The 26357-nt window shown below is 44.3% G+C and overlaps 2 protein-coding genes across 15 annotated transcripts in view; both read right to left on the bottom strand.

The window, feature by feature from the left end:
• The window catches only part of STRIP2 (striatin interacting protein 2), a 58354-nt gene extending 39618 nt beyond the window's left edge, over positions 1-18736 (bottom strand). For both annotated transcript variants that reach the window (XR_013415526.1, XM_015134891.3), the window contains exons 1-4: positions 18568-18736; positions 13350-13419; positions 8998-9072; positions 634-768 (exon numbers count right to left, since the gene is read on the bottom strand). Coding sequence is in view for 1 of the 2 variants with exons in the window: in XM_015134891.3 (XP_014990377.1) it covers positions 634-768; positions 8998-9072; positions 13350-13419; positions 18568-18696 (409 nt within the window). In the remaining variant the exon portion in view is untranslated. The remainder of the gene's footprint in view (positions 1-633; positions 769-8997; positions 9073-13349; positions 13420-18567) is intronic.
• Positions 18737-22968: 4232 nt separating this feature from the next.
• Positions 22969-26357, bottom strand: part of AHCYL2 (adenosylhomocysteinase like 2) — a 212708-nt gene continuing 209319 nt past the window's right edge. For all 13 annotated transcript variants that reach the window (XM_077997307.1, XM_015134886.3, XM_001091796.5 and 10 more), the window contains one exon: positions 22969-26128. In XM_077997307.1, coding sequence (XP_077853433.1) covers positions 26122-26128 — 7 coding nt within the window. In that variant the 3' untranslated portion in view covers positions 22969-26121. The remainder of the gene's footprint in view (positions 26129-26357) is intronic.

Here is a 26357-nt window from a genome sequence, read left to right as displayed (position 1 = left end):
GTTGGTTCTGTTAACAAGCCTCATATTTATGATCGTAGGCTTATTTTCACTCCAGCTAGGCTATCTCATTTCCCTTTCCAACACCTGGCTAACAGGTTTCTTCTGACCAGCTTTCCCCAGTTACTCTATTTAGGTCTGATCATCTCCAAATTACTCACAGCATCCACTCCTGCAGCTATGTTGGCTTGAACTTTCAAAATGCCAGTGAGAAACAATGCAAGGGGTCCATGTGTATCTGTGACACTCTCCTATTTCTCCTCAGTTTTGGGGCCAGGCCACAGTTGATGTCTTGTCTCCATGATCAGCTGGTGGTACATCATCAGCTCTGGCCACACTGACCCTCTTGCTAGTATTCACATATGATTACAGTACAGGGTAGGGAAAAGAAGAACCCTATAAAAAATTCTGACATGCCTGGTAAGATAATGGCAGATCCCAAGGGATCTAGAACAGCACTCAACACTATCTCATCTTCCCCATAAGCACAGGTTACTCCTAGCACGTGACAAGATCTGTCCTTGAGAGGCAAGAAACCTTGCTTTCCTAGCACAGCCTGCATCATCTCAGTCCTGATAATGCCCACTTCCCTCTCAAGCCTCCACCCCTCTAAAGCTAGCAAGGGTAGTCACTCACCTTGGGCCAGGTAGAGAACAGCCCGGGCCACCTTCAGCCGCCGTTCCCTACTGACCACCTCCAGCCGGTCCAAGAGTCCCATTATATAGGCCTTTTGGGCATCTTCTTCCAACTCCAGCCATTCCTTGCCCTGCACTGGGAATAAAAGGCCATATACATCTAGTGTCAGCTATTGCCACCTTTCCTGGAAAGGCTTCTCATAGCATAGCCACCTCTGATCTCAGCTCCCCCCAAAAAGATTATTTTCTCCAAAAGCTTTCCTTATTTCACTGAGAAAGAATAAGGGATGGGAAAAGGACCCAAAATGTTCTGGCCTGAACCCAGTCTATAGCCTCATCTTCAACATCCCCTTTATTCTCCATACACAGCCCATACTGTCCTGTCTCTCTGCCTTTCCTCAAGGAATTCCCTTTGTCTCCCTACATATTCAATTCCTAGTCATCCTTACAGGCCCAATACAAAATGACCTCTTTCCCACTCTTACATGCCCAATATAAAATGACCTTTCTCACTAATGCTCTGGCCAAATACTCTGCTTCCCCAACACTTTTTAAACTTTTCTGATACAGCATTTTCCTCTTGGATGAAGGGTGCTAAACTAGAGGAGCACACTGATTCCCTGCACTTTCTGGCTGCCCTGTATAGGCTGCGTGAGAAGGCCCTTGGGCAGAAGCTGGGTATAGTGGCACATGCCTGTAATCCTAGTTACTTGGGAGGCTGAGGCAGGAGGATTGTTTGAGCCTCAGCTAGTTTTGTGATGTGCACATGATTCCTCTGCTCTCAAACTCTAACTTCTTTGTAAAAGCTGCTTCTCACTCCTGCCTCCAGTATCTGACACAGAATACTCACCACACATTTGTTGAACTGAAAATCAAATTGCCACTGACCAAGTAAGGAAATGGATGAGAATGTCTGAGAATGTCACAGTGTGGGCACATGAAATTACTATTGAGAGTAGGACAAAGTTGAAGATGGGGTGAAACATTAAGGTCAAGGGTTGTATCAGGCAGCACAGGACCAGCTTCTCATGCTTCTACTCCATTGCTCTCCACTTGAGACACAGAGAACCCTGTATCCCATAAGCAAGAAGGAAAGTCTACATGGTTATGGAGGTTGTGATGGTTAATACTGAGTGTTAACGTGATTGGATTGAAGGATACAAAGTATTAATCCTGGGTATGTCTGTGAGGGTGTTGCCAAGAGATTAACATTTGAGTCAGCCGGCTGGGGAAGGCAGATCTACCCTTAATCTGGTGGGTACCATCTAATCAGCTGCCAGCAAATATAAAGGAGGCAGAAAAATATGAAAAGGAGACATGGGCCTAGCCTCCCAGCCTACATCTTTCTCTCGTGCTAGATACTTTCTGCCCTCAAACATCAGACTCCAAGTTCTTCAGTTTTGGGACTCAGACTGGTTCTCTTTTCTCCTCAGCTTGCAGACAGCCTATTATGGGACCTTCTAATTGTGTAAGTTAATACCTGTGATTGTGTAAGTTAATACTTAAACTCCTCTCTCTCTCTCCATATATATATATCTCCTATTAGTTCTATCCCTCTAAGAGAACCCTAATACAGATTTGGGTACCAGGAGTGGTTCTAGAGGAAGAGAATATTAAGAATGGAGTTCTTTCAGTGGTTTTGAGATTTCTGGAGCTGGCTGCTTAATATGATTAGATCCAAAAATGCTAAGGAATCTACTTCTAATAGTATGGAGAACACTGATAGTCCTTGGCAGAAACTATTTAGAGAGTTATGCAAAATAAATGCATTTGACATTCCTGATTCACCGGTCATGAGAGGCAAGGAGTTAATGACTATACATAATACCTTTGACCATATGTGGAGAACCAAGGAACATAAGAAAGCTGGTTGGTTGTTCCTAAGTTCAGTGGACAAAGTGATGAAAGAAAATGATGAACTCAGGGATTCTGTCTCCCAGCTTCAGAAGCAGATACTGAGCCTCAAATCTGCTAAGATTGCCCTGAGTGAGAGTCTTATCTCCTGTAGAGAAAGAGCTGAAATTGTGGAAAAACAGACACAAACTCTTGTCATGCGAGTGGCTGACCTGCAATGAAAGATGCATTTAAAGATACATTTATAGCCTTGTCAGGTGTCTACTGTTAAAGTGAGGGCACTTATTGGAAAAGAATGGGACCCTGAAACTTGGAATGGGGACATGTGGGAGAACCCTGGTGAAGCTGGGCACACTGAGTTTGTAAACTCTGATGAACCTTTTTTGCCAGGAGGAACAGCTTCCCCATCCCCAGTAGTGGCAATATCTCCTCCCTGACCCATGCTGCCATCAGCCTTTCCACCTTTGTCTGAGGAGATAAACCCTGCACTGCCTGAAGCAACAGTGATGGCAGTTGCCCTGAAACAGTTGCCAGGCAAGATAATGCTGCTTCTCCTCAGAAGCTACCCCCAACACCTTTGTTTGGTTCTAGACCTATAACTAGACGAAAGTCCTGGCAGGCCCCTAGAGGTGAGGTTGAGAGTGTGACCCATGAGGAGGTGTGCTACACTCGAAAAGAACTATTTGAGTCTTCTAATTTATATAAACAGCAATCTGGAGAACAGGCATGGGAATTAAGGGTGTGGGATAATGGAGGAAGGAACACAGAGTTGGATCAGGCTGAATTTATTGATTTAGGCCCACTAAGTAGGGACTCTGCATTTAATGTTGCAGCTTGGGGAGTTAAAAAAGGTTCTAATAGTTTATTTGTTCAGCTGAATTATGGATTAAAAGATGGCCCACTGTGAGTGAGCTGGAAATGCCTGATCTCCCTTGGTTTAATATACAGGAAGGGATCCAAAGGCTTAGGGAGATTGGGATGGTGGAGTGGATTAGTCACTTTAGACCTACTCATCCCAGCTGGGAGGGTCCAGAAGATACACCCTTGACCAATGCCTTACAAAACAGATTTGTGAAGGCAGCTACTTCATCTTTGAAGAGTCCTGTAATTGCTTTTCTCCTTATGTCAGATGTAATGGTGGGAACCACAGTCACTCAACTGCAAAATTTAAATACAATGGGAATAATTGGATCCCTAGGCAGCAGGGGCCAAGTGGAAGCACTCGACCATCAAAGGCAAGGTAGGTGTAGCTACCATAATGGATAGCAGAGGCAAAGGAGCAATCAGAACAGTCTGACTCATGTAAAGCTGTGGCATTGGCTAATTCATCACGGTGTTCCTAGAAGTGAAACTGATAGGAAGCCTACTGCATTCCTACTTAATTATACAAGCAGAAAACTCCTCGGTCGAATGGACAAAAGACTAATTTGAATTATAAAAACAGAGAATCATGGCCCCTTAATCAATTTCCAGACTTGAGCCAGTTAATAGACCCAGAACCCCTTGAATGAAGGGGAGGCCGGGTTCCCTTGAGGAAGGACCCCACTACATCACCGACAGTTTATGCAGTGAATTTTTCTCCGATTCTTCCTCAAGAAGACCTCTGGCCTTTTACCAGGGTAACTGTGCATTGGGGAAAGGGAAATGATCAGACATTTTGGGGACTACTAGATGCTGGCTCTGAGCTGACCTTGATTCCAGGGGAACCAAAATGTCATTGTGGTCCTCCAGTTAAAGTAGGGGCTTATGGAGGTCAGGTAACTAATGGAGTTTTAGCTCAGGCCTGACTTACAGTGGGCCCCCAGACTCATCCTGTGGTCACTTCCCCAGTGCCAGAGTGCATAATTGGCATAGACATACTTAGTAGCTGGCAGAACCCCCACATTGGCTCCCTGACCGGTAGGTTGAATGTTACTATGGTGGGAAAGGACAAATGGAAGCCATTAGAGCTGCCTCTACCTAGAAAAATAGTAAATCAAAAACAATATCATATCCCTGGAGGGACTGTGGAGATCAATGCCACCATCAAGGACTTGAAAGACAAAGGAGTGGTGATTCCCACCACATCCCTGTTCAACTCTCGCATTTGGCCTGTGCAGAAGACAGATGAATCTTGGAAAATGATAGTGGATTATCGTAAGCTTAACCAAGTGGTGACTCCAATTGCAGCTGCTGTATCAGGGGGTTTCATTACTTGAGCAAATTAACACATCTCCTGGTACCTGGCACGTGGTCATTGACTTGGCAAGTACCTTTTTCTCCATTCCTGTCCATAAGGCCCACCAGAAGCAATCTGCCTCCAGCTGGCAAGGACAGCAATATACCTTTACTGTCCTACCCCAGAAGTATATCAACTCTCCGGCTTTGAGTCATAATCTTATTCAGAGAGACCTTGATCGCTTTTTGCTTCCACAAGATATCACATTGGTCCATTACATTGATGACATTATGCTGACCAGATCCAGTGAGCAAGAAGTAGCAAACACATTGGACTTATTGGTGAGACATTTGTGTGCCAGAGGATGGGAAATAAACCTGATTAAAATTCAGGGACCTTCTACCTCAGTAAAATTCCTAGGGGTCCAGTGCTGTGGGGTCTGTTGAGAAATTCCTTCTTAGGTGAAGGATAAGTTGCTTCATTTGGCCCCTCCTACAACCAAGAAAGAAGCACAATGCCTAGTGGGCCTATTTGGATTTTAGAGGCAACACATTCCTCATTTGGGTGTGTTATTCCTGCCCATTTATCTGGACCCCCTCCCCCCCAGTTCTTAGTGGGGTCCAGAACAGAAGGCTCTGCAACAGGCCCAGGCTGTTGTGCAAGCTGCTCTGCCACTTGGGCCATATGACCCAGCAAATCCAATGATGCTTGAGGTGTCCGTGGCAGATGGGGATGCTGTTTGGAGCCTTTGGCAGGCTCCCATAGGTGAATCACAGCGGAGGCCTCTAGGATTTTGGAGCAAGCCCCTGCCATCTTCTGCAGATAACTACTTTACTTTTGAGAGACAGTTCTTGGCCTGTTACTGGTCTTTGGTGGAGACTGAACTTTTTTTTTTTTTTTTTTTTGGAGACGGAGTCTCACTCTGCTGCCCAGGCTGGAGTGCAGTGGCTGGATCTCAGCTCACTGCAAGCTCCGCCCCCCGGGTTTACGCCATTCTCCTGCCTCAGCCTCCCGAGTAGCTGGGACTACAGGCGCCCGCCACGTCACCCGGCTAGTTTTTTTTTGTATTTTTTTAGTAGAGACGGGGTTTCACCGTGTTAGCCAGGATGGTCTTGATCTCCCGACCTCGTGATCCGCCCGTCTCGGCCTCCCAAAGTGCTGGGATTACAGGCTTGAGCCACTGCGCCCGGCCCGAGACTGAATGTTTGACTATAGGCCATCAAGTCACCATGTGACCTCAACTGCCTATCATGAACTGAGTGCTTTCTGACCCATCAAGCCATAAAGTGGGTCGTGCACAGCAGCATTCCATCATCAAATGGAAGTGGTATATACGTGATCGGGCTCAAGCAGGTCCTGAAGGCACAAGTAAGTTACATGAGGAAGTGGCTCAAATGCCCATGGTCTCCAGTCCTGCCACCCCCAGCCTGCATGGGGAGGCTCCCTATAAGCTCCCTATAACTCCCTATAAGTTGACAGAGGAAGAGAAGACTAGGGCCTGGTTTACAGATGGTTCTGCATGATATGCAGGCACCACCTGAAAGTGGATGGCTGTAGCACTACAGCCCCTTTCTAAGACATCCCTGAAGGACAGTGGTGAAGGGAAATCTTCCCAGTGGGCAGAACTTTGAGCAGTGCACCTGGTTCTATACTTTGCATGGAAGGAGAAATGGCAAGATGTGCGATTATATACTGATTCATGGGCTATAGCCAATGATTCGGCTACATGGTCAGGGACTTGGAAGAAGCATGATTGGAAAATTGGTGACAGAAGATTGGGGAAAGAAGTGTGTGGATGGACCTCTCTGAGTGGTCAAAACTGAAGATATTTGTATTCCATGTGAGTGCTCACCAGTGGGTGACCTCAGAAGAGGAGGAGTTTAATAATCAAGTAGATAGGATGACCCGTTCTGTGGACACCAATCAGCCTCTTTCCCCAGCACCTCTGTCATCGTCCAATGGGCCCATGAACAAAGTGGCCATTGTGGCAGGGATGGAGGTTACGCATGGGCTCAGTAACATGGACTTCCACTCACCAAGGCTGACCTGGCTATGGCCACTGCTGAGTGCCTAATTTGCTAGCAGCAGAGACCAACACTGAGCCCTAGATAAGGCACCATTCCTCAGGGTGATCAGCCAGCTACCTGGTGGCAGGTTGATTGTATTGGACCTCTTCCATCATGGAAAGGGTAGAGGTTTGTCCTCACTAGAACAGACACTTACTCCAGATATGGGTTTGCCTATCCTGCAAGCAATGCTTCTGCCAAGACTACCATCCATGGACTCACAGAATGCCTCATCCACCGTAATGGTATTCCACAAAGCATTCCCTCTGACCAAGGCACTCACTTAATGGCTAAAGAAGTATGGCAGTGGGCTCGTGCTCATGGAATTCACTGGTCTTACCACATTCCCCATCATCCTGAAGCAGCTGGATTGATAGAACAGTGGAATGGCCTTTTGAAATCACAAATATAATGCCAACTAGGTGACAATACTTTGCAGGGCTGGGGCAAAGTTCTCCAGAAGGCCGTGTATGCTCTCAATCAGCATCCAGTATATGGTACTGTTTTTCCCATAGTCAGGATTCACTGGTCCAGGAATCAAGGGGTGGAAGTGGCACCACTCACCATCACCCCTAGTGATCTGCTAGCAAAATTTTTGCTTCCTGTTTCCGCGACATTACGTTACGCTGGCCTAGAGGTTTTAGCTCCAGAGGGAGGAACACTGCCACCAGGAGACACAACAATGATTCCATTAAACTGGAAGTTAAGATTGCCACCTGGACACTTTGGGGTCCTTCTACCTTTAAGTCAACAGGCTAAGAAGGGAGTTACAGTGTTGGCTCGGGTGATTGACCCAGACTATCAAGATGAAATCAGTCTACTACTCCACAATGGAGGTAAGGAAGAGTATGCATGGAATACAGGAGATCCATTAGGGTGTCTCTTAGTATTACTATGCCCTGTGATTAAGGTTGATGGGAAACCACAACAACCCAATCCAGGCAGGACTACAAATGACCCGGACCCCTCAGGAATGAAGGTTTGGGTTACTCCACCAGGAAAAAACCACGACCTGCCAAGTTGCTTGCTGAAGGCAAAGGGAATACAGAATGGGTAGTAGAAGAAGGTAGTCATCAAAACCAGCTACAACCAAGTGACTAGCTGCAGAAATGAGGACTGTAATTGTCATGAGTATTTCCTCCTTCTTTTGTTAAAAACATGTTTGTGCGGCCGGGCGCGGTGGCTCACGCCTGTAATCCCAGCACTTTGGGAGGCCGAGGCGGGCGGATCACAAGGTCAGGAGATCGAGACCACGGTGAAACCCCGTCTCTACTAAAAATTACAAAAAATTAGCCGGGCGCGGTTGTGGGCGCCTGTAGTCCCAGCTACTCGGGAGGCTGAGGCAGGAGAATGGCGTGAACCCGGGAGGCGGAGCTTGCAGTGAGCCGAGATCGCGCCACTGCACTCCAGCCTGGGCTGGGCGACAGAGCGAGACTCCGTCTCAAAAAAAAAAAAAAAAAAAAAAAAAAACATGTTTGTGCATGTATACCCTTGTACTAATATCTTCATTTTATTTCCTTTCTCCTTTATCATGTGACATAAGATTTATTGACTTCATATCAGCATTTAAGTATTGTTAACTTTATATAATACTATTTGGGTTGGGTACTGGTGAGTTTCCAGTTGTACGAAGGATAGTTGTACTATGTTAGGCATAATTATGCCCTTATTTTTGTCTTTATTGGAAGATTATGTATGATCTCAGGAGATGTGTATGAGTTCCAGTTGACAAGGGGTGGATCTGTGATGGTTAATACTGTGTGTCAACTTGATTGGATTGAAGGATACAAAGTATTGATCCTGGGTATGTCTGTGAGGATGCTGCCAAAAGAGATTAACATTTGAGTCCGCTGGCTGGGGAAGGCTGATCCACCCTGAATCTGGTGGGCATAATCTAATCAGCTGCCAGCAAATATAAAACAAGCAGAAAAACATGAAAAGGAGAGATGGGCCTAGACTTCCAGCCTACATCTTTCTCCTGTGCTGGATGCCTCCTGCCCTCGAACATCGGACTCCAAGTTCTTCAGTTTTGGGACTCAGACTGGCTCTCCTTGTTCCTCAGCTTGCAGACAGCCTATTGTAGGACCTTGTGATTGTGTAAGTTAATACTTAATAAACTTCCCTTTATATATCTATCTATTTATCCTATTAGCTCTATCCCTCTAAGAGAACCCTAACTAATACGGAGGGGATGAGGGATCCCACTTTGTTTTAGCCTTTTACTAGATCAGGCTGGGATATCATAGAAGGAAAAAGCAGGTCTCTATGAGTAAAGATCTGGAATTACCTTGAGTCTTGAAATCTTCTTCAAAGCACCTCCTGTTATTGGTGAATTCCAGGTTCTCAGTGTAACTATACAATTCTGTGGCAGGAAAAACAGAACAGTCACATTTGGGAGATCCTTAAAGAAGCGGCCCAAAGTAGAGAGGGTGGCATGAAAGAGCTAAAGCTTCCAACACATTCCTGTGTCCAATTCAATCCAAAGCCAGCTTCCTCCTTTTCAGAGCAGTTAAAAATAGCCACTTGTGTCCCTGGGAGATTAAACCATCAAACCTGTCCTCTTCCTGCCAGCTGGCTGCTGCAGCAGAGAAGGCAGCCTTCAACATTTGGTGAGGGCCAGGAGGACTGGAGCACAGAGAGCTTAATCTCATCACTCCTGTTTCTCAGGGCTGCAACTCCTGCTTTGTCAACCCAACCAGGAACTATCCTATCTCTAAGGGAAGAGGAGGGCAACACAACTCCTGAAATTTAGAGGAAAGATCCTTGTGCTGGATCAGGAAACCAAGGCAAGGGCTGAAAAGTAAGTGCTAGATGGCTCTTCAGGATTGGAGCCAGTTCATTCTCTCCCTGCTAAGTTTCCTCAAAGGGTATACAAGTTTAGACTCCTGCCCACAGCCACTAAGCAGAGGCTGCAAAAAAAAAAAAACTCTAGAGAACAGCTATGATTGTCAAAGGGCTGTTGCACCCAGGAAAATCTAACTTTGCTAACAGCAGCTTCTCAATACAAAATGCAGAAAGCTTATGAGAAATAGAAATGCCGGCCATGTGTGATGGCTCAGACCTATAGGATTATAATCCCAGCATTTTGGGAGGCTGAGGCAGGAGGACTGCTTGAGGCCAGGAGTTCGAGACTAGCCTGGGCAACATAGCATGACCCCATCTCTACAAAAAATTTAAACATTAGCCAGGTGTAGTGGCACATGACTGTAGTCCTAGCTACTTAGGAGGCTGAGGTGGAGGATTGTTTGAGCTTAAGAGTTTGAGGCTTTAGTAAGCTATGATCATGTCACTGTACTCCAGCCTGGGGTAACAGAATGAGACTCTGTCTCTTAAAAAAAAAGAAAGAAAGAAAGAAAAAAGAAAAGCAATAAAAATGCCCTTTCCTACTCTCTTGCTGTCTCTCTGCAGAACATTATATACGTACTTTCATCTTACAGAAGATGAAGAACTGAAATACAGAAGTCAACAAAAGATAGAACAGATTTCCTTTAAATCTCTGCTCCCTACCTGAGACCCTTCCTGGAAATTTAACTAGGTCACAGGTAATTCACAAGGCAAGAGAAGTTCATGTATGCTCCAGCCAGCTGTGTAATGGTTGAGAAACACCTTGTCTGGGAGTCAGGGCTTTTGAGTCCTAAGTTCCAGAATCCAGGAGTGACCAGAAGCAAATCCCATCACTGAATCTTAAATTCTTCAGTCATTAGTGTAGAAGGTGAATATATATATTTTTAAGAGTAAAGCACCATAAGCCAAATCAGAAAAGTGGGCAAGGCTCTTAGGTACTGAACTGTAGTTCTGGTCTTTTTATTTTTAAATTTTAGATTATGAATTTTTATATACAGGTAAGTACAGAATAGTACATTTAAGACACCTGTGTATTATCTTCTACCCAGATCAAACAAATGTTAGCATTTGTTATATTTGCTTCAGACTGCTGCTCCCCAGTCTATCTTATTCCCTTCTCCAGAGGCAACCACTATAATGAAATTGGTGTGTATCCTCATATGCCTATTTTTCTACTTTTGCTATATGCATATATGCCTATAAACATATGATATTGTTCTGTTTAAAAACTTTTTTATCCAAGCGGTATCCCATTGTATAAATTCCTTTGTTACTGCTCCTTTCTCCCAATTTTGTCTTTAGCACTTATTATTATTATTATTATTTGAAACGGGGTCTTTCTCTGTCACCCAGGTTGGAGTGCAGTGGCGCGATCTTGGCTCACTGCAACCTCCACCTCCCGGGTTCAAGCCTCCCGAGTAGCTGGGACTACAGGTGCACGCCACAATGCCCAGCTAATTTTTGTATTTTTAGTAGAGACGAGGTTTCACCATATTGGTCAGGCTGGTCTCAAACTCCTGACAGGTGATCCACCTGCTTCGGCCTCCCAAAGTGCTGGGATTACAGATGTGAGCTACCGTGCCCAGTCAAGCATTTATTGATATTGAAACATGTTGAGGCCAGGTGTGGTGGCTCACACCTGTAGTCCCAGCACTTTGGAAGGTCAAGGCAGGAGGATCACTTGAGCCCAGGAGTTCAGGACCAGCCTGGGGGCAACATGGTGAGACTTTGTTTCTACAAAAGATAAACAAAATTAGCTGGACATGGTGGCACAAAATTAGCTGGGCATGATAGGGCATGCCTATGGTCTTAGCTACTTGAGAGGATAGAATGGGAGGATCACTTGAACCCAAGAGGTCAAGGCTGTAGTGAGCTGAGATTGTGCCACTCCAGCGTAGGCAACATTGCCAGAGCCTGTCTCAAAAACATAAATAAATAAATAAATAAATAAATAAATAAATAAATATCTTGATTTAGATCAATTATTTTAATGGCTATTCAATAGCTTAATGCACTAATATGCTATAGGTTATCCATTTCCCTACTGATGAGCATTGTAGGTTGTTTCCAACTTTTTACACTGATAAATAAGGCTGCAATAAACATCTCTGTATATTTTCTTGTGCCCAAGTGTAATTTTCTTTAGAATGGATATTTAGGAGTAGACTTGTTGGGTCACAATATGTGTACATCTTCAACTTTGCAAGATATAAGCAAAATGCTTTCCAATTTTATAAAGCAAAATGCTTTTCAATTTTATATTCTGCTCCCCAATGTCTAGCAGTGCATAAAAGTACTAATTTCTCTGCACCCTCACCAACCCCAGGCTTTTAAGTTTTGCACTCTGATGATTGTGAAATTATATATATATATATTTTTTTTTTTTTTTTTTTTTTTTTTTTTTGAGATGGAGTCTTGCTCTGTCGCCTAGGCTGGAGTGCAGTGGCCAGATCTCAGCTCACTGCAAGCTCTGCCTCCCGGGTTCACGCCATTCTCCTGCCTCAGCCTCCCGAGTAGCTGGGACTACAGGCGCCACCACCTCACCCGGCTAATTTTTTTGTATTTTTAGTAGAGACGGGGTTTCAGCGTGTTAGCCAGGATAGTCTCGATCTCCCGACCTCGGGATCCGCCCATCTCGGCCTCCCTCCCAAAGTGCTGGGATTACAGGCTTGAGCCACCGCGCCCGGCTGATTGTGAAATAATATTATTTTAATTTGTTTTTCCTCATTTACTAATAAAGTTCAACATATTTTCATATATTTATTGACCATTTGGCTTTTTCTTCTATAAATTCCCATTTATATTATTTGCCCACTTCTCTGTTGGGTTGCTCATCTCTCTCCTCTCTTTTATATATATATATATATATATATATATATATATATATATTTGTATCATATTCCTATTATGAATTCTAATCCTTTGTTGGTTATTAAACTTAGCTCTCTATTTCTCTGTCACTCATCACAAAATTTATTCCTTGTGCTTATGCACAAGAACTTCTTTAAAATTGTCTCTTTTCTCTGAAAAAGCATGTCTCAAAGTATCACTTCCATGTGACAGAATATTTAACTTTCACACCATCTCACCCAAAGCTCGTGTATTAATAACTGGCATTTGTAGCACATGTAACATGGAGGCCCTTAATGTGAGGAGATCACATTTACCCTAAGCTAAAAATCCAGACAGAGAGAAGCAGGCCAGCACTGAAAGATGAATGCAATCACTTAACTCCAGCTCATAAACATCCAAGCAGAACTCCACTATGATGGTCCAGCCTTGCTCAGCTGGCCAGTTGACTATGGAGTTTTTCCTCAGACTTTGTTGAGATTTTAATAAGGGGCAGATGAGAGAGGAAGAAGGAAAAGATGGAGGTAGAGGAGACAAAGGAAAAAGAGATGGCATGGGATAGAAAAAGGTAGCAGAAAGGAGGAGGCAGGCAAAGATACGGGTGACAGGAAGAGAAAGAGAAGGAATAGGGAGAAGATGGAGAGAAAACTGATTTGAGAGTGCACCAAATCAGTTATTTTCAAAGAGAATAAAGAAGAGTGAGCAGGAAAGAGTGATAGAATGACAGAATGAAGAATACCATAGCCAAGGAGAATCACAGGAGGAAATGTGAAGACAAATAAAGAGATATTTACCACTCTGGGGTGGAGAGAAAAAGGAATGTGGAGAACAGCCTTGGTTCAACAGCCACTTGGTAAGAACAGACAAGCTTCCAGGGAGATCACAGGCCCCTTCCCTCTCCTCCTGGCCGTTCTTCCACTAGCTACTGACTCATCTACCTCATACCTGACAACTCTGCTGCATGCCCATCTGCATCTCCATACTCAAACTCCAGAGTGGGACAGTCCACAGAGCCCTGTAACAGAGAAATCTTGTTGGTAACTGGGATAACTTGGAAAAAGGGGTTGCCAAGGGAAGACTGTACCCTTACTTACCTTCTTCCCCTCATGGAGGCCAAGGTTAGATCAGGGAGACAGTTAGGAGAGTCCTATTTGGGTCTTTCATCTCAGAGGTACCCTATACCAAGCCAAAACTTGAGGCTCAGTGTGGCGAGGGGCTGAGGATTCCCATGCAAAATCAGAAAGTCTAAATAAAGGGCCAGGATCTCAAAAACATATGAAAGCTACGGTCTGTGTCCACATCTAATCTACATGAACACAGACCAGAGGAGCATCTAGCTGATTTATATAAATTTGAGACAGATAGAAACAAAGGGCACTGGATTCTAGCTTTAGTTCTGTCATCAACTCACTGTATGATATAGATCAAGTCTCATGCTGTGGATCATAGTTCCTTATTTTTAAAGAGGTTTTTTAGCTCTAATATTCTGCAACTTTAGGACTGTCAAATAATACAACATCTCCACTCCAAGTTGTAGTAAAGATTAGATTTCCTATGATGATGTATGTATAAAGTTAATCCTATTAAATATATTTTAATATAATCCCATCTTCTAACTTATTTAAACATTTTGGGATATTTCCTTCCTGTATATGTTAATATATATGAATTTTAAAAATTCTCAGTCTCAGCTCTGTCACATACTATTTGATCTTGGACAAGTTAACCTCTCTGAACCTCAGTGTGACATAAAAAATATACTGTTCTTTGCCCCTGGTTCCTGGTACAGAGCTCCTGAAATTCTTAGAAGTTCCTGAGTGATAGGAGTGTCAGTTATTCATAATGAGTCACTGTCAGCTTTACCAGAATTTATGCTCATGAGGTGACTTATGTTAGGAAAGACCAAGCACATGATTAGTGTTTAACTTTCAGCACCATCCCCACATCCAGGGAGGGGAGGGGTACTACAGATTAAGTTCAGTCATATGGCCAATAGTTTAATTATGCCTAGATAATGAAACACCATATGAAAACCCAGAAACAACTAGGTTCAGGCAGCTTTTGGTTTGGGGAATAAACAGATGTGCTAGAGGAGTGCTGCCCAGGGTGTATATGGAAGCTCTGCACCACCCCAAACCCATACTTTGTCCTTTGCATCTCTTCCATTTAGCTGTTCCTGAGTTGTATCCTTTATAATAAAATTATAATTCTAATTACATGCTTTCCTGAATTCTGTGAGTTATTCTAGCAAATTATGGAACCTGAATGGAAGATCATGATAACCGCTTAATTTGTAGTTGGCCAGGCTGAAGTGTAGATAGCTTGGGGATCCCACCTATGGTTGGCGTCTAAAATAGGGCCTTGTAGGACTGAGCCCTTAACTTGCAGGGTCTGTGATAATTCTAGGTAGTTAGTGTCAGAATTGAATTGAATTGCTGGACATCTAGTTGGTGTCAGGGAATTGTTGGAAAATTACCTGCTCAGTTTTCCCATCTGTAAAATGAAGATAATAACAGGACTTACTTCATAGGGTTATTTTAAGGACTCAATGAGTTAATACAAAAAGGCACACAGCCTAGCACTTGGTAGCACTATGTGGGTGGTCACTCTATTTATGATTTTAATATTATATTATAAAGGCATTCTTCTCATATTATTATGACTATTAGTTTAAATGATTGTATAAATGGATGTACATTTATTGGTTTACTTAACTAGTTACTGTTGAATATTTAAATTGTTTTTAATTTTCCTTTATTATATGCATGAAACTGTAATAGACTTATGCTTTTTTCTATATTTAGGATATTTCCTAAGCATAGATTTTTATAAAGAAAATTAATGAATCAAATCTTATGAACATTTTTAAAGCTCTTTGTATATAAGTTGTTCCCCCAAAACATTACGTCAATTTATACTGTCAACAAGGCGAATCATGTTTAAATCCACTATAGCAAAGATTTCCAAACTTTTGGATTACAGGGAACAGTAGGGAAAAAGAAAAAGGTGGAGAGTGGCAAATGACGGAGGGTTGTTGCTGTTTTATTCTGATAGGCATGGACTTTAAAAACTTTTTTAAAAAATTCAAAAAAGAACTGTTTAAACCCCCAAAATGAAGGACAGAATCTCAGAATAAAGAACAGCCATTAAAAACTTTTTCAAACTTTTTGGAAAAATGATACATTTTACATTATATCCCAGTGCGCGCGCGTGCGCGCGCGCGCACACACACACACACACACACACACACACACACACACACAAACTGGAACAAAAGTTTAACAAAGTATTTACCTTTACTGCATATGATGCACTATTTTATATTATTTTATTCCTTTTCTTTCCTTTTTTTTTTTTTTAAAGACAGGGTCTTCCTCTCACCCAAGCTGGAGTGCAGTGGCACAATCACAGCTCGCTGTGGCCTCAACTTCCTGGGCTTAAGTGATTGTCCCACCTCAGCCTCCTGAGCAGCTGGGACAACAGGCGCGCACCATCATGCCCGGCTAAATTTTTTTTTATTTTTTATTTTTTGTAGAGATCGGGTCTGCCTGCATTTCCCAGGTTGGTCTTGAATTCCTGAGCTGAAGCTATCCATCTGCCTCAGTCTCCCAAAGTGCTGGATAAAAGACATGAGCCATCACACTGGCTTTATTTTTTAAAATAAAAATTTTAGCCTCAATTAATAGTTGCCCCCTAAAACAGTTTGGAAAACACTGTTTTAAATTGTATACATCCTTAAATTTAATATATTGAACTAAATTTTTAGAAAAAGTCACTTCGATGACCTGAATTTTCCTCGTTTTACCACAGACCAGTTAAAACTTTGTCAAGGAGTTGGAGATCAATAAACCAGATCTGGCTAAAAGAGGTCTGAGATGAATCCTTTTGTTAGGTTAAGACTCTTCTTATTAAGCAAACAATTATTCTTTAGCTTCCTTTTTAGGTTGGGATGTTCGTTCACACACGAAGCCAGTGGGAGAAGGTAGGTCAACAGTGCTTCCATAAACAGTGATACATGATGAGGCTCTCTTAACTTGTGCCACAGTAATTCTCTTCTAGTGATTTTTTAAAAGCCCTGGAGAGGAAAAAAAACCCATCTCCTCTAAGGACTGCCTTCCACGGGAAAGCAAAAAGAAGCAGAGAAGAAAAGCAGATCTGGCACCTGGGTACTGTGGTGATAAGGGATGTACTGGCAGGTAAAAGGAGTTCTGCTGCCGCAGAAGGTAAAGGAAAGCTAATCTTTCCAGCCAGGCTTTCGGCAGGCAATGAGCCCAGATAGAGATGATTGCAGCAGTTGTTCATTTCCAGGCATGAAGAGTGCAGCTGCAGACAATCAGCAGGTAAACTGCGGTGCAGGTGGAAAGCTTTCGAGTCTCAAAGGACTGTACTCTCAGAGCCTTTGCCTGAAGAAGCCTTGACAGGTGGGGAACAGATTGCAACCTTAGAAGGGAGACCCAGGCAGAGACTTTTATTCCCCCCATAGAACATACGATTGTGAAATTATTTTATTTATTTACTCACAATTTGTCTCCCCATGGGGGAAGACCCTATCTTGTTCACTGATATATCCCTAGCACCTAAAATAGTGACTGGCAGAAAGTCCTCCATAAATAATTATTGAATTAATGAATGGCTCACCTCCCCAAAAAAACATTTGAGCGAGAACAATGTCTTTGTGGGGGAAGGAGGTACAGGGTGCCCTAAAAGATCAGACTCATCTTGAGGTAGGGAGGGAGATGATGTGGTGGATATCATCTAGCAAGACAGGAGGGCTGAGCTCTTCCTCTGCAAGGTGGTGACTCTGGGCCAGTCTTTTCGTCTCCACTTCTACCTTTTAAAAAATGAATGGATTCCTCCTACTCTACCTACATCAAAATGGAAAGCATACATGAAATCACTTTGGAAACTGAAATGCTATTTAAATGGTAAGGCAAGGTCTGGAATGCCAAAGACCTGGCTTCTAGTACCAGCTCTGCCACTTGATGATGATGATGATGATGACGATAGTAATATACTCAGAGTTACTATGTACTGACTAATTACATGCATTGTGCCTGCACTGTGCCAAACATTTTATAGTCAATTATCTCATTTTGACTCTATCACAACCTTCTGAGGTAGGCAGTGTTAATCTCATTTTACAGATGAAGAAACTGGAGCTCAGAGAGGTTTGGTAATGTGCCGAAAATCACACAGGCAGTAAATGGTAGGGCTGGGATTCAAAACCTGGTCCGACTACTCCAAAGCCTGGTGTTCTTGACCACAAAGTATGCCAGATGTCTGATCTTGGGCAAGTCACTCCTCTTTCTTTTAGGTCTGTAAAATTAAAGGGCTATACCAGATGATTTCTGCAGACCCTGCCACATCTGACATTTTGTCATCTATTCTGATTCCGGCTCCGCTCAGATCCAACTGATGGAAACTGCCTCAATGAGGGGATAGGGGAGTGATAATCATTCAATGCTTTCATCTTCCTAGGTAGCGTTTCTTTTTTCAGGAGAGGAGGAAGAGATCGAAATATTCATACTCCTATCTGTATCCTGGGACTGCTCCCTCCAGATAGCCACTCCTGGACTGCAGGGGCCTGATGTCCGCGGAAGGCGCTCCCTAAACGGCCTAAGACTTATGGGGGATGTGGGGGAAGGGGATGGGCAGGGAACGGGCAGAAGTCCCTCGGCCACAGTGGATCTGTCCAGGGGCCCGCCGCAGGCAGCCTGGGGTGGGGGAGTGCGGTTGCCCCACTCGCCAATCCTGCTTTCCTGCAGCTGAGCTCCAGCCTTCCATCCCTCAAGCCAGTCACTTCACCTCTCCGCTCCTGTTCCCCCCTCCATAAACTGGGATCGGAATTTCTGCTTCAAGGGGCTGCAGCGATTAAGTGAGATAAATATTTGGAAAGTATCTGGTCCGCTCAATACCGCGCTCATCTTCGCGCAGCGGGGGAAAGCCAGAGGGCTAGAAAGCCCCCAACCCGCGGCAGGAGACGTGCGGACAAGGGTCGGGGCCAAAAAGCCCAGAGTACAGCCGCTAGGACCCCGCAGGCGCCCACTGCGCGGGGCTGACCGAGCGCGCCGAGGGCTCCGGGGCCGAGGCCGAATCACCTCAGCCGCCGCTTCCCGCCCGCGAGCGTCTCCGGGCCCCAGCCGAAGCTCTCCGGGCTCCTCACCTCTGACTCCCGCCGCTGGCTTCGGAACGCTTCGCGGCCCTTGGGCGCCGCCTGCTTCCCTTTGCCGCCGCCGTTGCCATTGCCGTTTGCGGGAGGGCCCCCGGTCCCGGGCACGGCGGGGTCCTCCATGCTGCTGGTCAGCGGCTCCCCTCAGGGTTCAGCTCGCTTTGCCCGGGGCGACCCCACAGCCGCGCGCCGGGAGCCAGGACCCGCCCCCTCCGCCGCTATTGGTTACGGCCGCTGGCCGCAACCCCGCCCCGCGAGGCGATTGGCTGCTCGACCGGCCGGAGCGGGACACGAGGAGGTGGGGGCTCATTGAAGAGATTTTGGGGGTATCTTTTTAGTCCTGCTGCATTGCTGGCAGCCAGAGACTCCTAGGTTAGCTACAGACTCCACGACTTGCGAAAGCTGGGCCTTGAGCTCAGGAGGTTTATCTCTGTGCTCCTCACTCGGTGTCTCTCAGCACTCACCCCCGTCCCTGTAGCGACCTTTTCTGGAGCTCTAGTCTCCGCCTCCTGCTCCACTGCAGCCTCCGTTTCCCTGTTACCACCGACCCGGACCCCCACATCCCGGCTTCTGCACACGTCCCATATCCCGCTTAGTCGCAGAGGAGGGATGGCACCGCCATGTGGCCAGGGACATCGCCCGAAACGAGGGACTCGCTGTCTCCGGAAGCTGAGAATTCTCAGCGTTTTTCTGAAGAGAACGCATCTCGCCCGGAGCTAGGGCTTGGCTGGGAGACTGGGGGTCTAAGGGTGTGTTGGGGGCGTTTTTCCGTCACTGAAATTGGTGATGCCCTCGAGGGCTGCTCCTGTCATCTGCCCTTCTCTGCTGTAGGGGGCCTCTTCCTCATGGTGTGTAAATGTTGGCTGGAGAGCAAGCCACCACCCTCACCTCACCTGCTCGCCAGTCCTTTCTTTCCTTCCTCTCTCTTTTCTAACATGCTTCCTAAGGGCTCATTGTTACTGGGAGCAAAAGAAGCTGTTTGATCTGCCCTCTCCTGAATTTAAAAAAGCAGCTTGTAGTAAATATTTAGACAGTCTGACTTGGTAATAGAATCCCCAAAGACATAGGCCCAGGGGAACGGGTGGGACCAAATCGCTCTCCCTAGCCTGGTTGCTTTCGGAAGGGTCTGGGGGATTGTTGAACTGTGCTTGGTGCCAGGCACTGCAGTAGGCGCTTTCCAGATATCACATCATACCTCTCCCCGACAGGGTATTTTTACGAATCCAATGTTACTGATGAGGAAACCGGCACTTGCAGATTCCTCCCTGCAGTTCCCAAGGTATCATATTCTATCTCGTCTCAGGGTCTTGCCTATGCTGTTGTCTGGAGGAGACTGTCTTCTCTTTTCCTGGTTGATTCCTTTTCTCCCTTCCCTTAAAGATTCTAGTTAGTTATCACCTCCTCCTCCTCCACAAAGCTTTCCTTTTGGCCCTCAACTCATTCAGGCTGTGTTGGTGTCAAGCCAGTTCTGCCTAGATCCAAAATCCTAACATTTTCCACAATATACCCAAAGCAAGGGGCCTAGAGGAATTAATCCACCTTCCCATATCTTAGGGACAACTCTGTCCCTTTCTTACCATCTTTCTCTCTCTCACTTTTCCTTTTGCCAGTTCATAGGTGACAGAACAAGGCAAGTTTGAGAGCACTCTTTGGAGCTTTTTGGGTTTTCTCACCCTGGTCCTCAATATCTCCTTACTGTACCCACCCATCTTCCCTTTCTTCTTCCAGTCCCTCTCCTCTCCCCATCCACATATAGGCTACTTGCGAGTAAGACCAAATTTAGCTCATTTTTGTATGCCCCTAATTTATGTACGTTTAACACAGGGTTTCACAGTCTCTCTACTATTGACAATTGGGGCTGAACACTTATTGTAGTGGGCTGTCCTGTGCATTGTAGGATGCTTAGCAGAATACCTGGCCTCTCTTCACTAGATGCCAGTAAGTAGTATCCTCCCACTAGTGCGACAATCAAAAATCTCTCCAGATACTGAAAAATGTCCCTGGTGGTGGTGGGGGGGGAGGGGCATTTACAGAATTGAATTGATATGAATTTCCAAGAAAGTCCCTGGCTCAAGGCCTGAACTACTTGACTTTGGAGTTTTTTCAGGGTATAATTTGTTAAACTCTTAAAAAATTACACTCTGCTTTAAAATTCACAACCCACGCCTTGCTCATCACTGCTTCAGTGTGGTAAACTTGCCATAGCACAGCCCATTGGGGTTTCTTAATAAAAAGAATTCATTATTCTATCTCTTTTCTTCCCAGTACTTCTTCTCCTCCTAAGTAGTCAGAGCCCTAAGGTTAACAGGCCCAGAACTTCATATTCTTTTGTGAGCCTAGTCAATCAGCAGAATATGAACCGTGGTAGCAGACAGGAGCGGCCAGTTTTAACGCCTTATTCCTTTTCCTGCCTACTCCTAGGGGAAAGGGCAGACTGATCTTGGGAGTAGGATAGAGGACAGCTTGCAAGTCCCCTCTGGTGGCTTGGCTATCTAAAGCCACTTACTAAGCCTAGAGCTCCATCTGGCTTTAATTTCAGAGAAGGAATGTGTAAAACTGGTGCTATGAAGACTGCGTAGAGTCAACACGAGACCTCAATCCATGATCTTTTCCACATCTCAGTGGAATAGAAGACCTTTACTAAGATCAGACACCTATGTGCTCATTATAGGCCCAGACATTCAAAATTTCTAATAAGGAGGAAGATATCTGGAAACGACTGGAAGATGCAACAAGAAATCACAGAGTAACTGAAAACTTTGAAACTATAGGCCATGGAATTGGCACACATTCAATTTATTTTAGCTTATTTGTCAACAAAGGCATGTTAGCCATCAATACCATTCACCACAGAGGCACCCATACCTGGGAGCTAGTCGAGGCTGGTCAAGTCTTTCCACCTTGCGGAGATGACTCTAATGCTGTTATTTTTATATTTGACTTTATTAAAAAACCTACATTACCAATTTCCCTTGTCCCAAAACTCAAGGCTGCCAGCAGAGGGTTGGAGGTATAAATAGGTATAGTTACAATAATCACATATACCCTTTTCCCCATATAAGCACTCCACTTTAATCCACAGAGGTCAGATACTTTACTAAATGGATAGTAGCTGGCACTGAGAAAGCTTAATAAGATGCAGGAAGTTTTAAAGTACCTGCTTTTTGAGGCTACCAGGCAGTTATGATAATTTAGTAAAAAAAGGATAGAACACCCTCCTCTCTCCATAAAGGGCACCTGTGGGTGTAATGATGCAACAGAGGTTGTAGGGTTCTAGACTGAGACAAGGAATTATGTCTATGCAGTCAGCAGTGCACGCCAGGCTCTGTAAATAAGCAGCACTTTTTATACATCAGTTCATTAAATCCTTACCCTAGGAGATAAGCAGTATCCATTTCACAGGCAAGAAAATCAAGGCTGTGAGTGGTTATGTAATTTGGCTAAGTTACGTAACTTGTAAATGGCAGAGCTGGGATTCAAACCCAAGCTAGCCTGTTTCAAAGTTCAAGTTATTTTCCACAATACTGTGAGGTGGAGAAACTTGTGCAGCAGTGGACAGCTTGGGCTTACCCTGTGATTCTGAAATGAAGACCCAGGCACCCAAGGTTCCATCCTTCACAAATGAGGAGTCAAGCCCTGTCGCAGGGGAGCGAATCCTTTCAGCTGCCTCACTGGCTTCACTGCTAGCTGCTGCATTCTCCTCCTAACTGGAATGCCACTAATTTTGAGGATTACCGACTGCCCAGACTATTCTAGTCCTGTGGCCCTTAATCTAAATAATCAGAAGCCAAAGTGGCAGAAGATTCTGCTATGGAAAGAAAACATCTTGCATACAGGATGCAGAACTAGTTTAGGTTGTCAACTAAAGAAGGTGGCTATCAGAAAGCTACCCAAAGATGGTTACTCTACTGGCAGTTGAGAAAGAATAGGCAATTGGATTCATCCTTTGGTTGATTATGTCAGGCAACTTGATTTAGAGACAAATCTCTGCCTGATGCACTTCTTTCTTCCCTTTGGCTGGATATAATCAGGTCCTAGTTATTAGGGTCCTTTGGTCCCAAACTGGGGGATGCTGATTTCCTGCGCTTTTCAACTAAAAGGGAATCAGGGACCTAGAACTATGGTTTAGTTTCTCTGCCTTAAGCCTACAGTCCTCAACCCCCAGGGTGGTGGTTCTGAGAAGGCAGGTTCTTTATACACACAGCCAGGATGCACGTGTGTGCTGGCAGGTAGGAGGGGAACAGGATATTTATTAACAAAGCTAAGGTCATTCAAACATGCCCATTGGTAATATTTTCACATCCTTGCCCTACAGCAGGATCTCTAGTTTGTTGCCCAGAGATCTCTCTCATCTCTGAATTCCTAGTTCACAGAAACAAGAAATACCCTTAAGAGTCCATGTTAAGAATATTTTATTTGTTTTTTGAGATTACATAGTCATTATTGCTGATCTAATACAATCACTTAGACATAAAGATTTCCAAGAACTTCTCAGAAATGATGATCCTTAGAAGTTTTATTCCTTTCAGTAAGATGACAGAACTAGATGATTACGTATATATATAGAGATATATATATGTATATATATATAGTTTAGAACCTGTCCACATATAATTTGCTGGTGTTGCCTATTTTCCTTCTGTAATTTTCCTTTATTGAAAAAGCTTAATGCAACAATGCATTTTGATTCCTTTTTTAAAAACCATGGCAAAGTTAATTTTGAGAAAACCACAGGAGCGGCAATATCAGATCTGTTCAGAGAAAAGCGAAGCAGCAAAAAAGCTTTGCAAGAGTATGTGGCCATGGGGAGCCGTGCTCATATGGGCAAGTAGGATTGGGAGGGAGGAGAGCAGAGGGAAGGTAGAGTAGATACATTTTTTTTTTCTTTGTTTAAATGAAAAAAAGAAAACTGAATATCTCCATTAAGAAGGCAAAAAAGTGCCAGGCACGGTAGCACACACCTGTGGTTCCAGCTACTCAGGAAGCTGAGGCAGGAGGATTGCTTAAGCCCAGGATTTTGAGACTAGCCTGGGCAACATAGTGAAACCCTGTCTCTAAGGGGGAAAAGAAAAGAAGGTGGCAAAATATTAGCACAGATTCATTGTAGAGAAAATGGTATGTATCTTCACAGACTGGAGCCACATACAAAGAGATAATTAGCCTTCTTTCCCATGCTTCCAGATAACTAGGATGCATCTAAGGTAAGAGGTTGGAGGAAAGAAGATACATTGCTCTGATTCCAAGGGTAGAGGGAATAATGACCGATTTCAACCCTAAGATAGAACCCAAATACTTGGGAGGCTTGTGGTTCTTTCTTCTTAATGTTGATGGCACAATGTCCCTACAAAGAAGAGAGGTCATCTGAAACTCAGAGGCAAATAACTCATCATGGGCAGCAACACTGGCAACCTAACTTGAAGCCCAGTGTGGCTCCTTTTTTATTTGGAGTGGGTCTCTTCACTATAGCAAGGCAGAATGTACTCCTTAAGTACCAGCACATAGTAAGCTCCAGAGAGCAAGGCTTTGCTGAGAAACAGCAGGTTATGATTTTTGGTCTAAGAATACAATAGGCTAGAGACCATATATCTGCCAAATGGAATCTGCTCTGGATATAAGATAAGGTACAAAGATCTGAATCTCTTGCTAAAGGGACCCAATTAATACAAAAATCAGGACTAGGTAGGCAAAAGGAAGAACTGAATGTCTTAGTGGGATTTTTAGCATTTATGATCTTCCTTATAAAAAAGAATATAACCAGTACTTGCTGAGACATATAGCCTCTGAAGAACTGTAGTCTATGGGCTGAACCTGTATACTATTTAATGAGGCAAATAGTCATTTACCAAAGTTCCACTTCCTACTTCCAAAAGTAAGGTCACTTTCAGACTAGCTCTGAGAGTGTATGTGAAGACCAAGAGAAGTTGGAGAGGGTGGAGGTAGAAGAAGAGAATCAGGATGGGAAGGTTATAGTGGTCATGAGTGGTCTGGTGTTTCCTTGAGCCACCTTGGTCTTGAGACTTTGAGGCAGATCAGCATAGGAAAAAAGTGGGAAACAAACAAACCTGAGAGTGTTAAATAGGATCGATAAGGGGAAGAGGCTTATTTAATTCAAGTTTCCTAGGGCCACTCCAGACTAACTCTTAGAACCAATCTGGTCCCAATGAAACCCTTGAGACCAACAGATCAGTCTCCAAAAGGAATCCAATTTTTGGGTGGGACATAAAATGTTATGCTGCCCACAACACATTACTAATTCTTTTTGTAGCACTGGAGTTACTCAAGAAACTGCCTCTGAAATACAGAATCCTCAAATGGAAGAGTTATAAAAGATATGCCAGCAGAGAAGACCACAGATCAGATTGCAGATCTCAAGTTTCATCCATGGCAATTGTCAAAGGAATGAATGTCTGACAAGGTTCAAACTAGTCAAATTAGCTTTGATGATCTGGGTACAGTTTACAATTTCATCTCTGTATCCCTCAGCCAGTCAAGCTGCAATGACCTCCCTGGGAAACAAATAAATATATTCTGCTTCGTTAGGGTATCAAGCTCTGAGTCTGAAAGACCGGTCCCATTTCCAAAGCCTATACCCCTAAGTCCCTGGAAAAGTATGCCTTTCCCTACTGTTTCAGACGTAGCTTTAGGCAATAGCAGGAAGTTTCAGGAAGCAGTGCTTCACAACAAGCTCTCCTTTTCTGAGATAGTGCTAATCTGGAGGGGCTTCCTTGGAAAATATCCAATTAAATGACAAGGAAGTAAAACTATGGGTCCCAGTGGAGCTGGCCCCACTTCCTGAGCAGAGGTTGGCTGGATTAGAAAGACAGCAAAACAAATGTCTGACAAATACCAAAACTGTGGAGGAAATAATGGAGGCACATCCCTCTTGCAACCAGCAAGTGTTAAAATGGACATAAATATTCAAGGAGAAGAAAGGAGTCCTGGGTAAGAAAGGAGACCCCTGGTAGGCACAGCACAGCTGAGTTCTTGATGTAGCTTGGCAAAGCCATAAATAACACTCCTTCCTTATTAGCCTTTATATAAAGAAGGCAGTGATAGTGATGGTCAAGATTGGGAATCCAATCTTGCCTGAAACACTGGCCATGTTAATTCCCAACGGCCTCACCTGGGGAAGGGCCAAAGCTGAGAAAAGCAGGTGCTGAAAATCTATTCCAGAAAACTCCAGGGAACGGGTAATATGGAATCTCTGGACTAACTCGTGAGCCTGGACAAGAGGAAAAAATGGCCACTGCTGAGGATTCAGTCAATGGGGAATGATGCAAATGATGCACTGGGAGCAGTGACTCCATTTCTTTCCTTCCTCAGCCTGTCCTCTGTGGCTCTCATGGCCCTCAGGGCAGTAACCACACTCTGGGCCAATGCTACAGGCACAGGATTCTTGATTTTAATAAATAAATAACCTAACACACAGGGTGAGCACGGCAGGCAGCTTTGATTGGAGAAGCAGCTTGCTGAATTCTTTCTTGTATAGTAGTGGAGAAAAGGCTTGGAGTTCTATTCCTTAAAACTTCTGGTTTGAGTTACGGGAACTTAATACCTGGAGGGAAAAGAAAGATGAGACTGTGATGTTATCAGCTAATGGGGATGCTGGGACATGAAGAGCCTGCCTAAAGGTGTAACAGGAGGCAGAGACTTTCCTGGAGTGTGCAGTGACAGGAGATAACTGTGTCTCCTTTTCACATCATTGAAAAAGGCCAGTATTTCTCCATAGAGAGATAAAAATCATGGCAACAAGATGAAATGGGGAAAGGAATTAAGGAAGGGGA

Source organism: Macaca mulatta, chromosome 3 (genome assembly GCF_049350105.2).
Source record: "Macaca mulatta isolate MMU2019108-1 chromosome 3, T2T-MMU8v2.0, whole genome shotgun sequence".
Taxonomy (NCBI): domain Eukaryota; kingdom Metazoa; phylum Chordata; class Mammalia; order Primates; family Cercopithecidae; genus Macaca; species Macaca mulatta.
The sequence above is the reverse complement of the archived record's forward strand: the minus strand, read 5'-3'. Positions and strand labels throughout refer to the sequence as shown.